Source organism: Ruditapes philippinarum, unplaced genomic scaffold, assembly GCF_026571515.1.
Source record: "Ruditapes philippinarum isolate M1 unplaced genomic scaffold, ASM2657151v2 ctg2330_1_1_1_1, whole genome shotgun sequence".
NCBI classification, from domain to species: domain Eukaryota; kingdom Metazoa; phylum Mollusca; class Bivalvia; order Venerida; family Veneridae; genus Ruditapes; species Ruditapes philippinarum.
Genome location: NW_026861942.1, coordinates 207166 through 223214, shown reverse-complemented (window position 1 = coordinate 223214; position 16049 = coordinate 207166). Strand labels below are relative to the sequence as shown.

At 31.8% G+C, this 16049-nt stretch overlaps 3 protein-coding genes across 3 annotated transcripts; 2 read left to right on the top strand and 1 right to left on the bottom strand.

Moving 5' to 3' along the window:
* The first annotated feature begins 6519 nt into the window (after nt 1-6519).
* LOC132717436 (putative nuclease HARBI1) lies at nt 6520-9817 on the top strand. The gene is made up of 4 exons (XM_060700905.1): nt 6520-7288; nt 7585-7692; nt 8478-8670; nt 9681-9817. Exons 1-3 carry the CDS (start codon nt 7179-7181, stop codon nt 8662-8664), a joined length of 405 nt encoding a protein of 134 aa, XP_060556888.1. The 5' UTR covers nt 6520-7178; the 3' UTR covers nt 8665-8670; nt 9681-9817.
* On the top strand, nt 6611-7168 carry LOC132717431 (putative nuclease HARBI1). Its single transcript, XM_060700901.1, has one exon. The coding sequence runs from the start codon at nt 6611-6613 to the stop codon at nt 7166-7168; it is 558 nt and encodes a 185-aa protein (XP_060556884.1).
* LOC132717435 (uncharacterized) lies at nt 8874-13006 on the bottom strand. Its single transcript, XM_060700904.1, has 5 exons — nt 12821-13006; nt 11391-11558; nt 10936-11068; nt 10090-10140; nt 8874-9816 (listed from the first exon to the last, which is right to left on the bottom strand). The coding sequence occupies exons 1-5, from the start codon at nt 12966-12968 to the stop codon at nt 9624-9626; spliced, it is 693 nt and encodes a 230-aa protein (XP_060556887.1). The 5' UTR covers nt 12969-13006; the 3' UTR covers nt 8874-9623.
* Nucleotides 13007-16049: the final 3043 nt, after the last annotated feature.

The window sequence follows — 16049 nt, the reverse complement described above, 5'->3', positions numbered from 1 at the left end:
TTTCAGTTGATCACTTGTGCCTTCAATATCTTTCTTAATTACGAATATGTTTAATAAAATCAAAACAAGCAGTTTTAAACCTTTTATATGCATTTTGGACAATTTTCACTTGAGTCGGGCTCTTCAGACGCTTGATCTCTACCATCCGGAAAGTGTTATCACCAGACGCTATATAAAACAAATTTTGACAGCGCCTACTCAACATGGCGGCCCCCATGGCAGCAATCCTCTGGATATTTTTAATAAACATCAATCTGATTTGTTCATGTGAAGAACGTGAAATCACTGACAATATGTATATAGGTAACTACCCGAAAATAGATGACGATCTTCAAATGAATAATCCAACAAAGTATTATAAATGGTACAAAATTGCCCCAAATTTGGACATTATAAACATTCATTGTATCATATATTTCCATCTTAAACACACACGTCGAGCTCAGTCACGGCCAATCAAACTTAACCAGTGCTACAAACTGTATCTACTTCTGCTTGTTGGGGATATTGCTCTCAACCCAGTTCCCACAAAATACCCTAGCGGTATATGCAGTCGACCTTTCGCAAGTAATCACAGAGTCCTAGAATGTGAGGCCTGCTACAAATGGACACACATTAAGTGCGGTAATATCTCCCCCCAAGAATACATTAGACTAGCAAACATTCTAGATCATTAAGCTAGCAGCCAGTGTGAAAATTTTCACTTTACAGACTCACTTTTTATGGATACTAGTAACTGCAGCAACTCAACTGGTTCATCTATCTTCTAAGAGTCTGAGGAAGACCTCAGTACCAACTCAAATACTGCTGACATTTTTGATGAACTTCATAAAATCCGTAGTGCACAACCGAACGAGTTTCTCTCCGCTTACATGAATATATAAAAGTCTAAGGAACAAATTTTTCCACATAAAAGAACTATTGCTGAAAAACTCTGTTGATCTTTGATTTATTTCTGAAACTAAACTTGATGATAGTTTTGTTGATGCCCAATTTCAGATTGACAATTACCACTTGTGGAGGGCTGATAGAAATGCATATGGTGGTGGCATAGCTGCCTATCTCAGGGTCCGTATTCAATATACATCTTAAGATAATCTTATCCTTAAATATGACCTTAAAGATAAGAAAATCTTAAAATCAGCGTTTTTTCTAAGAAAAATCTTAAGTGATATTTAATAAACATCTTATCTTAAGTTTTTCCTTAAAAATACGATTTTCAGTCCTTAACTTTAAGGAAGCCACATAGCAACCTTAACTTTGCTCTTAGAAATAAGGAATTTAGATTGATTCATCAAAAACGCCATTTTCTCGGGCAGGTAAATATCTTACGATGTACATGCGTGTTAATTGAAATATTTTTCGTTCAAAAATGATTTTATATGCTTATTTGCTAATTTGAAGGGCGATAATCGATGTATGTTCCGTAAAAGTCGCGCGTCACAGGTCGAATGTTTACATCGTTTAAGCTCAATTTACCTAAAATATTGCCACTATTGGAGGCGAACATTTAGAAGGCAAATGATTAACAGAGTCAAGATATACCATAGCATTGGCTAAATGCGCATATGTTTTGTTGTGCTTACGTATGTGATTTTTTACCGGAATTCGCGAGTTTACAACTATGATTGAAGTAGACAAAACATCTTGTTTACATGTATTATGATCCACAAACTCTTCAACAATAACTTCCGGTGACTGTTACCAGTTATAAACAATGAAGTGTTTAATTGGTTAAATAAAAACGATGATGACACTGCATGAAAGCACATCTTCAACGGTAACTTTTATAAGGAAGCTTATATAAAAAATGGGCACACTGGATTACTTTTATATGAACAACACCGTTGATGTTGAGGGATGTTGAGGATTTACAGGTTTGTAACCTTTAAACTTCGTGATTTTAATATCACTATATCATGGAAAAGACCCCAGTGTCTATAAAATCTTCATCTGTTTTCTTTATTTTACATTACTATTTTTAATTGATACATTCAAGTAACCCCCCCCCCCCCCCCCCCCTGAAATATACAGCAGGGTCTTATCCAGGAGATATTCTTATATATATATATATATGTGTGTAGGAACATCGTCATGTATAATATCGTAGCATCTCTTAGTCTTATATCATGTATGATGTGTATTTGACTGCCTCTGTGGTCGAGGGGTTACTGGTTGGGGACCACCAAAACCGGACAACCACCAAACCCGGACGGCCCCGAAAATGCTTAATTTAGTATTTTCTTTGTTCAGTGGTTGTCAGTCACATTTTTATCAACAATAAGTGCATGTTTCTTTTAAAATTAAGTAAATGAATTTATTTCAACCTCTGTAAATGGTAATATTTTAGTGTCTATTTCAAGAATGTTAACGTTGAAATTTGAGGGTCAAGAAAGCAATGCCTGACCTCATATACCAGCTGTAATCATTTGCAGAGTGAATAATAGAATTTCCAAAACTTCAGCATTTGTTGCTGACATATTGTATATCATGTTACAAATCAAAAATCAAAACACCCAGGCTTTAATCTGAATTAAATCACATCATGTACATATCTGTCCGGACACATGTTACTGTAGTGTAGACAATTTAGGTAATTTTGATACCCTCCTTGTCGAGCCTCAGATAAAAGTGTCAATACAATCAGAAATAAACAAACTAGTTTATTAGTTAGGAGAAGAACCTAGCTGAACTGTGTCAAATTTTTTGGTCTCTAGGTTAAAAATTATGAAATCTGTACAGAAAAATGTTCCAAAAGTGTCCGGTTGATGGTCTCCGACCAGTAGAGTCGATGATTTCTAATCCAGTTACCTCTCTGGCATAGGTTCGATCCCTAGGAGATGCTTTGGTAGTTTAGCGTTTATTTCAAATTTTGGGTAATATTTGGGTATTTCGTGCATGCCGAACATACATATGAGCCGCGTCAGGACAAAACCAACATAAAGGGTTTGCGACCAGCATGGACCAGACCAGCCTGCACTATCAGGATCCATGCTGTTCGCTATCAGTTTCTCTACTTTTCATAGAGTTGGTATGCGAACAGCATGGATTCTGCACATCTGCGCAGATGTGCAGACTGCTCTGGATCCATGCTGGTCGCAAACCCTTTATGTTGGTTTTGTCGTGACGCGGCTCATATGTATGTTCGGCATGCACGAAATACCCAAATATTAATACCCAAAATTTGAAATATACTAAAAAATAAATGTTTAAGACTTTAATTATGATTTACAATATACACTCTCACTAAGGTATATTAAAAAATACCCAAATATACATTTTCCTATCATTGTGTTTTGAACCAAAATATACCCAAATACAGTATACTCCATTAAAGCTATTAATTTTAAATGGACACTTGTATGAATTTTTAACAAAATTATACCATTAACATTTAAATGTAGACAATAAATATTATACCTTAATTTTAAATCTCATGTATATTCATTAATGAACCTAGGTAAGCAAATGTCACAAGTTTATTTTCTAACAACATCAGAACTGCCCATTTCAACGAAATTAATGAAAGTTATAGCCTGCTAGGTCATATTATTTTATTAATATCAAATCATTTTATTATTATAATCTAATTTTTTACAAACAAAAATGTATATTGCTATGTTTGGGTGCATTTGCAGTGATTTTTTTCACTGTATCTATATTACAGCTGTAGAAAGGCTGTTTCCCCTAGCCCAAAATAGGTATATTTTCCCCTAAAATTTGTAAAAATGCTAATATTTTCCCCTAAAATGCCTTGTATTCTTCCTTCCCAGAACCATGACTTAACAGAATCTGCATCTGACTTATATCACCTAGAGAATAGAAATCTGCCCCTATACAGCCTCTGCTATGTACTGAATTGATATTATTTTTTTTCACATCAAATCTGTGGGTAAATTCCATTTTCAAGTACTGGAATTTGATTTCAGGTTCTCCCCCTTTTTTGTTTTATCACTCTATATTTTCACCTTTAAGCCAGGTTTTTTGGGAAATTGAAAAAAAAAATCACTGATTAAAACAGATTTGGGTATGTTAGGGTATTTCGTGCCGCCGTGTGTTGAAGTTCAATAAAATTGCTGTTTATGATAACTTTATCTGCTTCCATTAAATAATGATTATATTGAGTTCATGCAGACTATATAGACTAGTAATTTAACATTAAAAGTCTTATATAATTATTATGTATTTTTTTTTTTATTATTTCAGGTTCTCAGTCACTGGATGATGTATTTTCCTGAATTCTTGCATCTAAAAGTTCCACTTTTGGATGGACACTCTTTCTCTTCAAGCAAACAGTGATTTTTTTTTCATAAGCTTGTTGTGCAGGAAAGACACGGTTTAAGGAAACATTCAGTGAATGGCCGATTTAATTAATAGGAATTTAAAAGAAAATCAATACAAGATTTTTATGAACTTATGAACTTAACATTTCATTATTGCATTTCAGTATTGTTCAAAAAGGCCCCTGCCATGAAAATCTTAATTGGAACTGAGTTAAAAAAGTATCTCATCCAGTAATCCAGTATTTAAAGCACCACATGAACCTATAAAAATTGAACATTTTGATATTTATAATATGTTGTGAAGTATATGTGTAGAGAGCAAGTCAATGATAATTGAAACTATCAGTGAATAAATTTATAAATAAAATTTTGCAATATAATGAGCTTGTTGTTGCACCCATATGAATTATTCATCATTTACTTAAATGCTGCCATTATGATTATGAAAAAAAACCTTGCTTCAAAGTTGAAGCAATACATCTTTACTGGCTTAGACCTACTATAGACCACTGTATTGTATACAGAGCCGACACAGTATTCTCTTAGATGACTTGGGCATTTAAACTGAAATGTTCAAGGATTAATTGGTACCTCAAGTACTTGTGAAAGTTTTTAGCTCGACTATTCCAGAAGAATAAGTAAAGCTATTTATGTAGTCACCCGAGTGTCAGCGTTGGTGTCTGCGTTACCACTTATGTTAAAGTTTTTGTAATACCTTAAATATTTTCAAAGTCCATTGACATATGGCTTTGCAACTATGCACACTTGTTCACCATTATGATCCCAACCTGACAGGAGGAGGTAACTGTATCAAGCATTTTAACAGATTATGCCCCTTTTTCAAATTAAAATGTGTTTTTAGGTTTGCGTACCACTTCAGAATTTTCATATTCTATTGAAACAAGTTGAAATTTTATAGTATTCTTTGAGAGCATAATAGGACTCTCTCCAAGGCCTATAACTGTAACATGGATTTAATGAAAACTTTTGTCCTTTTGTTATAAACTCAGAAATTTTTACATTATCAAGGCTCTTTTACTATCGAGCACTAAGAATAGTCGAGCGTTGCTATCCTACCGACAGCTCTAGTTCTGCTGTTTGACTCAATAATGGCCCTTGAATAGAAAAAAGATGTTTCAGCCTGTTGATGATTTTTGTTTTTGTGTCTCTTGCTGCGCAGAAGGTGCAAATATTCTACACAGTATTCCTGAAATATAGGGTGTTCATTTGCCCCACAATACAACTGCTAACATGGCTATTATAAGGCTACACAATGTGATCACTAATCACTCATTTTAATGTAATGTAGCTTAAACATTACATGCTCATGGACTAGTTGATATGATTGCTTTTTGTCAGTTATCTGTCATACACCCAAATTCACTGTGTTTATCATGAGTTACAATTATCTTTTGTCCAATTAGCATTGCATTCACTCCAATTGTAATATTTTAACTTCTAGGCTTTTCTTCTATATAACATATAGTGAGGCATTACCTCAAATTGAAGAGTAGTCATAAATAAATTGTATTACTGTCTATAGCATTGAAACCTGAAGGGATGTATATTAAAATCTCATACTGTTAAATTATTTACCCCAGGGTAAAAGTCTTTGTCTGTCTGTATGTCACAAATTTTTGTCCTGAGCATAACTTGATAGTTAAACAACATATTGACATGAAACCTACTGGGTAAATTTAAAAAAAATAATATATGACAAATGGAAGTTATTTCCCTGCATTTAATGTCTTAATTTCAGTGCATACCACTCCAACAAATGATGACCGTGAAAATTAAAATGTAAGCAAATGTCATGTAAGACAAATACAGGAACTGTCTGGTTGCTGTCTTTAATTGTCTCCCTTTCTTTATTTTTTTTATTTCAAATTGTATACCTCTTAAACTAAGAATGTTATTGTCTTGAAACTTATGAGTATTATTAAAAGACAGCTAGAGGAACTTGTACTAATAAAAAGAACCAGAATTGCAAACAAATGTACATCACATTATACCCAAGTATTATCTGGCTTTTTGTGTGGATAATTTATTTGCCGGATTGCATTTAATATGTAAATTGTAATGTAATTGAATCAAGTAAATTTTGTATAATCAATCTTTTTCAAAACCAATCTTAAAAGAACATCTTGTTATATTTTCTAGTTTTACAAAGTAGAGTGTGACTGATAGGGATTGTCTCTTAACAGAGTTAAATAGTTTATGTAACTGTTATATTTTAACTAAAATCTGTGCTTACTGAACTTAAGATTACATTTTATTTTTTAAAACCTTAAACAGAAATGACAAACCGCCTAACTTCAATAGACACAATGCCTAACTTAGAGGTTCTAAATAGGTACAGGCTTGACAAAGGTGGAATAAGGTTTTTGGAGCAGTTATTGTATAACAAGATTCAACCCCTGGCCAGGAGAAATAACAGTTTGTCTGTCAGAGACAAGATTTTGGTAACTCTGAGGTACTTGGCCACCGGACCCATTCAGCTTAATGATGCTGACATACATGGTGTAAGTCAGCCTACAGTTAGCAGAGTTGTGACTGAGGTAGTCTCAGCTTTAAGCAGTCCAGACATTGTTGGACAATTTATCAAATTCCCTTGCACCAGAGAGGAACTGATTAAAAATCAACAAGAATTTTATGGCATTGCCAAATTCCCTAAAGTTGTAGGTGTGATTGACGGCACACACATAAGAATACAGGCACCTGCAAATAATGAAGAGCTGTATGTTAACCGGAAAGGCTTTCATTCCTTGAATGTTCAGCTAGCATTTGATCCCTTTGATCAGATCATAGATGTAGTGTGTAAATGGCCTGGATCTGTTCATGACAGCAGGATACTACAACAAAGTGGCTTAACAAACAATATTTGAAGGAGGACACATGCCAGTGGGACAGTACCATCTGCTGGGAGATTCAGGCTATCCATGTAAGAAATGGTTGCTCACACCATTTATAAATCCCCAAACTAGTGGTGAAATTGGATACAACAGGTAAATAAACTAGATTATAAGTATACATGTTATAATAGTTAATCTATAATAACTTTTTTATTTAAGTCAGAAATATTATTCAATGTAATTCAATTTCTTTAAATACAATTATTAAAGAATTCAGAACATCTAACTAATATATATATTTGTACAATACATTTAACAGTAAAGTTAATTAACAAACATATATTAGTAAAGAATTTGACATTAAAGGCCCATTAAGCCTTTGATATAATATTTCATCATTATCAACATACAAGTTTTGAACTTACTGAAAAATTTGGCAAACTATGCAGGAGTCATAAAATTACAAGGGCCAAAGTAGAACGTGGAATTGGACAGCTGAAGCGGAGATTTGGAGTTTTGCATCGAGAAGTGTCATTAAAGCCTGAAAAAGTTTGCAAGTAAAAACATTTATTTTTTCTTATTATTCTTCATATAAAACCCCAAACAGCTGGTTCTAGTATAAATCATGTCCAAAAAAATATACAAGGGCAAAATTGTCGACAAATACACCCTTAAAAGTTTTGACAGAGATATGGGCATAAAAGAAATGTAGTATATAATTATGCTCTTGGCAATATCCGGAAAATTCCTGGATATTTCATCATCTCTAGTGACATTTACCTTGCAAATATTAACCTAAATTGCATTTGTACCACTTATGGTCATGATAATTAGCATTTGTGTTACAATCCATCAATAAATGATGACTAAATGCTCCCCAAACAAAATTTGACCTCTCTATGTGACCTTGACTTTTGGTAGCAGGGACCTGGATTATTATCGGTAAACTTGTGATTTATTGTGTTTAGATAAATCAAATATGATTGTCAATTAATTTGTTTCAAGAAGTGGCCCATTAATATTAGAACAAATTCATAGAAATAATGATTCAATGTGCATTTAAAAAACAAATATTTAATATGAAATACCAATATTGCTACAACTAAGAAATGCCAAAATGTATCTTTGAATTTTGAATATAATAAGTCATATGACACCTTATATATACCTTACAGACACATAAAGTAAATGTCCCAAAAGTTCTTAAATGCAAGTTTTTTTATAAATAAAGTACATTATGTGCATGTATGACATTTTCATTAATTTACAAGTTCATCATAGCATTGTGTGCATATGTTTAAATGTATTTTATATGGAATTGTTTGCACTTTTGTATTTATAGAGTAGTACTAGCATGTGCAGTGTTACATAACATTTGCAAGAGGCTAAACATTCAAATGCCATTACAAGATGATGATGATGACAATGATGATAACAGTAATGCTCAAGACAATACAATCAATGGAAACAATGCTGCTTTTCAGAATGGTCTAAGATTCAGAGATCATATAGTACAGACATACTTTTGATGATAAGTAAGTAAATGTTATTGTATAATTCAAAATGAAAAACTCAAAAATGAAGTTCATTTGCTCAAACTAATAAACAGACATAATATTATGCTTTTAAATCCAAGTGCTTCTTGATTCCTTTTTGCTGGACATTTAAATTGTGCCTGTTGGTATACAAGTAATTGTAAGTTCCAGGCAAAGTGACAATTTTTCTAAGTTAGTATTTAGCAGCTAATAAAGTTTACTAGAACAAACATAAAATGTTATTCACTTATATGTCTGTAAAAACATTGTTTAAGCTAATTTGAAACATTTCATTATTTCATGCTTTCCAGTGTTTTATTGTAATATATCAGATGATTATATTCTGATTAATCACTAGTGAAATTTATAAAATATAATTTTTCACTGTAGCCGGACTACATCTGAATGAACAAGTTTTGTGACAGACAGACAGACAGACGGACAGTGCACAACTAGACTTGGTACTGATCATTCCTGTAAAGTTTGGATCAAATTGCACCATTAGTTTATGAGGAGTAGTCCGGACAAGCTTTTGTGTATCTGGCAACACACAGAAAATAACACCTTTTTATCAAAGGGCCATAACTCGACCAAAAACCATTCAACCGGAAAACCAGTGCAATATGCGCAAGGACTTGAGCTACAAATCAATCCTGTAAAGTTTCATTGAAATTGCATAAGTGGTATGAGAAAAGTAGCCCAGACAAATTAAAAAAAAATTATTAAAGGGCCATAACTCTGACAAAATTCATTGAACTGGAAAATGCTGACAATATGCACAACTAGACTTGGTACTGATCATTCCTGTAAAGTTTGGATGAAATTGCACCAGTAGTTTATGAGGAGTAGTCCGGACAAGTTTTGTAACAGACAGACGGACAGACAGACAGACAACGGAGAAGTGATCCCTATATGTCGCCACTACTCTGTAGAGGCGACACAAAAACCAGCATTCATTGTTCAATTTTTGAAAAATACTGAATTTGAAGTTCAAGTTTCTTTCTTTTCAGTTGTCTCATACTTGAACAGTCTAAACATTGGCACTTTGCGCAAGATGTTGATGTTGATGGAAGACTTCTTTTTGATGTTTTCAGCCCCACTAGATCTACCTCACTGTCATGATCCGATAACATAATTTCTGTTATACTGTAAATAATGAATCAGTTTAGTGGAAAGTGAAAATGTACTGAGTAAAATGTTATTTTTCAGTACACAATAAAATATCATTTAAGGAAAGCAGATGTTTCTTTTTAATTCAGATATAAGCATTGTCCAACAGAGAACAAACAGCATTTAATATCAAAAGTTAACACAAACTGAAAAAAAAATTATGATAATTATGAGATAACAGGCAAAAGACATATCTCATATTTTCTCAATTAAGTATTACAAAATCAATAATTTAAAAGTAAATTTTACATGTCAATATCCTCTGTTGTTTTGGTGTTGTCTGTGGTCTTCTGTGTCAGTCTGGACAAAAAAACAGAAAAAATAGATAGTAATAGAAATGAAATCTTGTGAAAATAGATTTTGTAACATTAAACTCAAACATGACTACAATATATTTCTATGAATCACTGAAGAAAACAATGTTTGTACACATTTTATTTCATAGAAATGATAAAGGATAAATGATAACCTTTATGAAAAGCTGATATTTTTTTGAATTCCAGATAAGCATTGTTGATGTAATCAAAAGAGACCATTTATTCAAGTTCATTACAAGATAATAGGCTTAGACACATCCAACATTTTTGTATAAAGTATTGCAAAATCAGTAATTGAAAATTAAAATTGTTACATGTCAATAGCTTGTTAAAACACAATAAATATGAATGTTTTAGAATTTAAATATAATAAAACTGCTTCAGATGAACTGTTATTTTGAAATGAACTATCACCTGCTAGGTCTAGAACTTTCAGTGTACATTTGTACATACATGTACAGCATATGTGTTATCTTGTATGCTGTATAAAAACAGACTGGCTTTATCAAATTATCATACACAAAATATACCTTTATCGGTTTATACAATTTTGTGATGTAAATAAGTATTTTCTATGCATCAAAAAATTGGGTTTAACTGACATGATTATGATGTTCTTAAATTCTGAATTTTGATAACACAATTTTCTGACAGCTAATGGAAAAAGTTTTATAAAATGTCTGTATTGTTACATAATATTATGAAACAAAACAAACTGTATACAACTATACATTTATAGGTTAAGTGTTTACTGTGTTAAATGATTAATAAATGATACCTTTCTAACATCATCAAGGAAGAATCATAATTTGTAGAACCAGGAATTCCTACTGTATTTACTGAATTCCTCCCAATTACATCCATCACTGCCTCAGTAATTGCAGACATCTTTCCTGGTTGTGGACCACCACCTGAAAGATAAAAAAGTTAGGCTATAACTTAGATAAAGTGAATATATGCATCATGTTATCATTATTCTTGACATTGATTGTTAATATTGATGTAAAGGAATTTCTTAATTTAAATGATACATTTTTAAAAAAAGATTGAATACTATACCTACATGTAGTTGGTGCTAGTGGGCCAATGTGGTTCCATTTCTTATTTATACTTGTAATAATGATAAGATTATCCAAGTAACAGAGTGAATATAGAAAAGCCTCAAACACCTACAACACATTATATAAACATTTGCTTTACTCAAGCTTGAATATTAAAAAAATTGTATGTTACCTGTAGCAGACTGTTCCCTCTGGAAGTCCTGATACTTTAACCTGTGTGTTTGTACCAGGTTGTCCCATTTTTTAACAGTGTCCTCTGTCTTCCTTGGAACTTCTGCCACAGTATTAAAGTTCTCAGTTATTTTGGTCCAGTTTATTTTCTTTGTTGATGATGTTATGCCTGAGCAAAAAAGAAAATACATATTGATGATCGATAAAATATAATGCTTGGGTTTCCATACACTTTAAAGATATACTATGCTCATCTGTAGGTAAAATATTTTAACCTTAGAAATGTACTGAAATTCATGAAATTCTTACTTAATATGTTTAAAATTGAATACAATAATGAATAGACTACAATGTAATACTATGTATGGGAAGCTGCATTCCGTATTACATGTCAAGTGAAGTTGATCTTTTCTTAAAAAACTGCCAGTTTTTTTAATGACACTATATATATATATATATATATTCATATTGTGACCGCCTATAGTGTGACTAGTTCAAAACATAACATATCTACTTTAAATGAAGTCGAAACATTTATATTTTATACATTCAAAGAGACTGTGTAGCAATTATTAATATTTTTAAAATTCAAATTTGAGCTTGCTAACTTTTATAACAACATATATACAGAGTCTCTCTTAAATGTGAAAACACCGTGGATATAGTTTCTATCAGCCAGGTAGACAATCAAATACAAAGTGAATCAAATTTAAATTTCAATAGTATATGTTGGTTAACAGGAACTTGAAAGTTCATATCAACAATTACAGTAAACTTTAAGTTTCTAGAAAAAAAAAACATCCTCCATACATGTATCTTTTTATATTAGTCTAGCACCGTGGAATTTAATTATATACAAGGATTCAATATTAAAGCATACAAATGAATAAATGCACCTTTTTTAAGTTATCATATTTTTATCCAATTTTATTACCCTGCCTCCTTATTTTAATAGTATCTCTTACAGCTAGATCTAGGTCTACTATCCCACACATTGTAGTTTTTGCGTTTTGAAACAAAATGTCATAAAAAGAGAAAATTCACCACAGACGATTGCATTTAGATTGTACTAAATGGTTAATAAAAGTATAAGTTTTTTGCTGTGTTTATAATTCTGTACTGGTTGGGGACCACCAAATGCAGACAACCACCAAACCCTGACAGCCAAGATAATGCCTGATCTATATTTCTGTTTTGTTCAGTGGTTGTCGATCAATCACTGTCACTTTATATCAACAATAAAAGCATGTTTCTTCTATTATTAAGTGTTAAAGTTTATTTCAACATAACAATAATCGGGGACAGTGAGTTTAAAATACATCGTTAGTCCAAGATCGAAGAATGAATTGTAAACACAAGCTGGTTATCTCCCTTCAACTCCCGCCATCTGTCAAATGTAACATTTCATGGTAATATTGGCAAAATACTTACTGCTGGTGAACTTATGGCGAACGTACTGGTAATTCGTCAGTGTTTTATTTAAGTTTGATGACTGCCCCATAATGTTTGCCAGCAATAAGCAGTCATTCGCCGAAAAATTGGCGTTTCGGCGTTTCTTTACGTCTGCTGCCTCCGCCATGTTGAATGAGACGTGCGCCTAATTCTCATTTCCGTTACTATTTTAAGCGATGGAAAAACCAGAATAGCCTGGCAACGTACTTAAGAATTTTCTCAAACGAAATAAGAAAATTCTTAACCTTAAGAAAAATTTTAGCTAAGAAATTACTTAAGTAGCTTTTTAAGTACTATTTAAGGATAAGAAATATCTTATCTTTAGTTAAGGAAAATATCACGTAAGGATAAGAAAAATCTTAAGATGTATATTGAATACGGGCCCAGATCTGACCTGGCAGGTGATAGAAAGAAACAACTGGAATTCAAGCTCATAGAATCTATTTGTATTGAGGTAATAATAGAAAAATCTAAATGGTTAATTTCTGGATTGTATCGTCCACCCAGCCTGAGGGACACAGACTCTTTTGATGATCTATATAAGTGCATAGATAAAATTACTACGCATTATGACAATTACATTTTCCTGGGGGATTTGAACTATGACTGTGCAAACAAAGATAAATGTACAAATATAACTGAACTTTGTGACAGTTTTGATTTAACAAATATGATAAAATCACCTACATGCTATCCTGCAAATCATGCTCCTAGTTTACTAGATGTTATACTTACCAATATGCCAAACAAATGTTCTAATATTATGAATTTTAACTGCGGCATAAGTGACTGCCACAATTTGATTGGTTTTACTTTAAATTTGACTGTACCCACCTATAAAGCTAGATGGATTAGCTATAGAAGTTTTAAGAATTTTAATGAAGATGACTTTTTAAATGATTTTAGAAATTCAGATCTATCTTTTATAAATACAGAGGAAAATTTAGATCAAGTTTCTGAAAAATTTTCATTGTTAATGACAAAAACCTTTGACAAACATGCTCCTATTAAACAAAGAAAAAAGCCTCTACAGCCTGCCCCTTACATGAACTCTACTTTGAGAAAATCTATTTATAAAAAGAAAATGATGTTTAATAAGTATCTAAGAAATAGAAATAGTGTTAACTGGGAAAATTACAGACAATCAAGAAACCTAGTTACTAAAATCAAGAAACAATCAATTAAAAATTATTTTTTGGACAGATGCTCTGGAGGATGTAAACAGTCTGATTTTTGGAAGACTATAAAACCGTTTTTAACCAACAAAGGTACTACTTGCCAAAAAAACTTTGTACTATGTGAAAATGATGTTCTTTTATCTGATCAGGAAGAAATTAGTAATGTTTTTAATGATTTTTATATAAATGTTGCAAAAAATATTGGTGATAGCAATGTACCTTGTAATGATAGTCATGTAAGTGTAAGTAAAATCAAGGAAACATCTAATATATCTGATGAGTTAGTTTTTAAACCTGTTTCTGAAAATTTTGTCAAAAAACAAATAGGAAATATGAGTATCAAAAAGGCTACAGGCTATGCTAGTATTTCAGTTAAAATGTTAAAAATTGCCTCTCCTATTATTACACAACCACTAACAGATATGATAAATAGATGCATACAAGTATCGTTATTTTCAGATATGAAAAAAGCTCAAGTACTAGAAAAATAGTATTTTAGACAAGAGCAATTACAGACCAGTCAGTCTTTTACCTGTAATGTCTAAGGTTTTTTAGAGGGCCATTTATGAACAATTGATGTCACATTGTGATAACATTTTTAATCCCTTTCTTAGTGCTTTTATGCCTTGTTATGGTTGCAATACAGCTCTTTTAAAAATTCTTGGATAAAAACCAGTATCTGGCAGCTATCCTAATGGATCTCTCAAAAGCCTTTGACTGCTTGCCTCATGATTTATTATTACTTAAAATGAAATTTAATGGTATGTCTGAACAATCACAAAATCTTATTAAAAGTTATCTGTCTAATAGGCAACAATGTGTAAAGATAAGAAATATATGTAGTGATTATCAAAACATAATAAAAGGCGTCACACAAGGCTCAATACTTGGACTGATTTTATTTAATATTTTTATAAACGACATTTTCCTTTTCATAAATAAAAGTCAACTGTATAATTATGCGGATGATAACACTCTTTCTTACTCAAGCACTTGTAAAACAGACTTAGTTAGCACTTTAGAAAAAGATAGTTTAACTTTGATAGACTGGTTCTCAAAAAATCAAATGAAGGCTAACCCTGAGAAGTTCCAGGCAATAGCTCTTGGGAAGAAAACCCACCAGCAGAAAATTAATTTTGAATTCAAAAATATAGAAATATCATGTGATGATGAAGTAAAGCTGCTTGGTGTAAACTTAGATTTTATGTTAATTTTTTAATTCACATGTGTCAAATATATGTAGGAAAGCCTCTAAACAACTGAATGTACTAAAGAGAATTGGTAAACATCTTAATAAGTTAAGCAGACTCACAATATACTCTTTTGTCATGCCAAACTTTAATTATTGTCCTCTTACTTGGCATTTTACCAATGAATCAAACACTAGGAAAATAGAAAAAAATCAGGAAAGAGCTTTGAGATTTATTTATGATGATTTTTAACAGTAACTATGATCAACTACTTGAGAAGTCCGGCCTTATTTCTTTGAAAGTTAGGAGATTAAGAGCAATTGCTTTAGAAACATACAAAATTCTAAATGATATGTCTCCTGTTTATTTAAATGATTTACTACATCTTAAACATTCTAAATATAATTTTAGACACACCAATATTGTTGAAGTACCTTTACCAAGAACTGACAGATATGGTAAGAAATCTTTCCGGTATGCCGCTGCCAAACTTTGGAATCAACTTCCAGATAATTTTAGACAAATTTCATCTTTTTAACCATTTAAGATCATTGATTAACACTCTTGGTAAGGGGAGAACTGCTCTTGTACTTCATGTAACGCATGTACATCATAAAAAAAACCCAAAATGTTGGCAGCGACATGCTGGATGTTTCAAGTTCTTAGTTACTTTTGCTTTGTATTTGTTTCATCGATGTGCTTGTTTTAATTATCTTATATGAGCTGCTTTTGTGTACTTTTATTGTGATAGATTTATTTTTATTTTTTTATGTGCTATGCTTTTGTGTGCTTTTATTGTGATAGACTTATTTCTATTTTTATGTGCTATGTATCATCTTT

Bases quoted from the DNA above. Each gene is read 5' to 3' on its own strand.
- LOC132717436 (XM_060700905.1), top strand. From the start codon at position 7,179: ATGCCAGTGGGACAGTACCATCTGCTGGGAGATTCAGGCTATCCATGT. The intron at 7,289-7,584 runs GTAAATAAACTA...CAAACTATGCAG, and splicing joins GGTGAAATTGGATACAACAG to GAGTCATAAAATTACAAGGG. The intron at 7,693-8,477 runs GTAAAAACATTT...TTGTATTTATAG, and splicing joins AAGCCTGAAAAAGTTTGCAA to AGTAGTACTAGCATGTGCAG.
- LOC132717431 (XM_060700901.1), top strand. From the start codon at position 6,611: ATGCCTAACTTAGAGGTTCTAAATAGGTACAGGCTTGACAAAGGTGGA.
- LOC132717435 (XM_060700904.1), bottom strand. From the start codon at position 12,968: ATGGCGGAGGCAGCAGACGTAAAGAAACGCCGAAACGCCAATTTTTCG. The intron at 10,141-10,935 runs GTATCATTTATT...TTTTTTGTCCAG, and splicing joins TCCTTGATGATGTTAGAAAG to ACTGACACAGAAGACCACAG. The intron at 9,817-10,089 runs GTAAAATTTACT...CATTATTTACAG, and splicing joins ACAACAGAGGATATTGACAT to TATAACAGAAATTATGTTAT.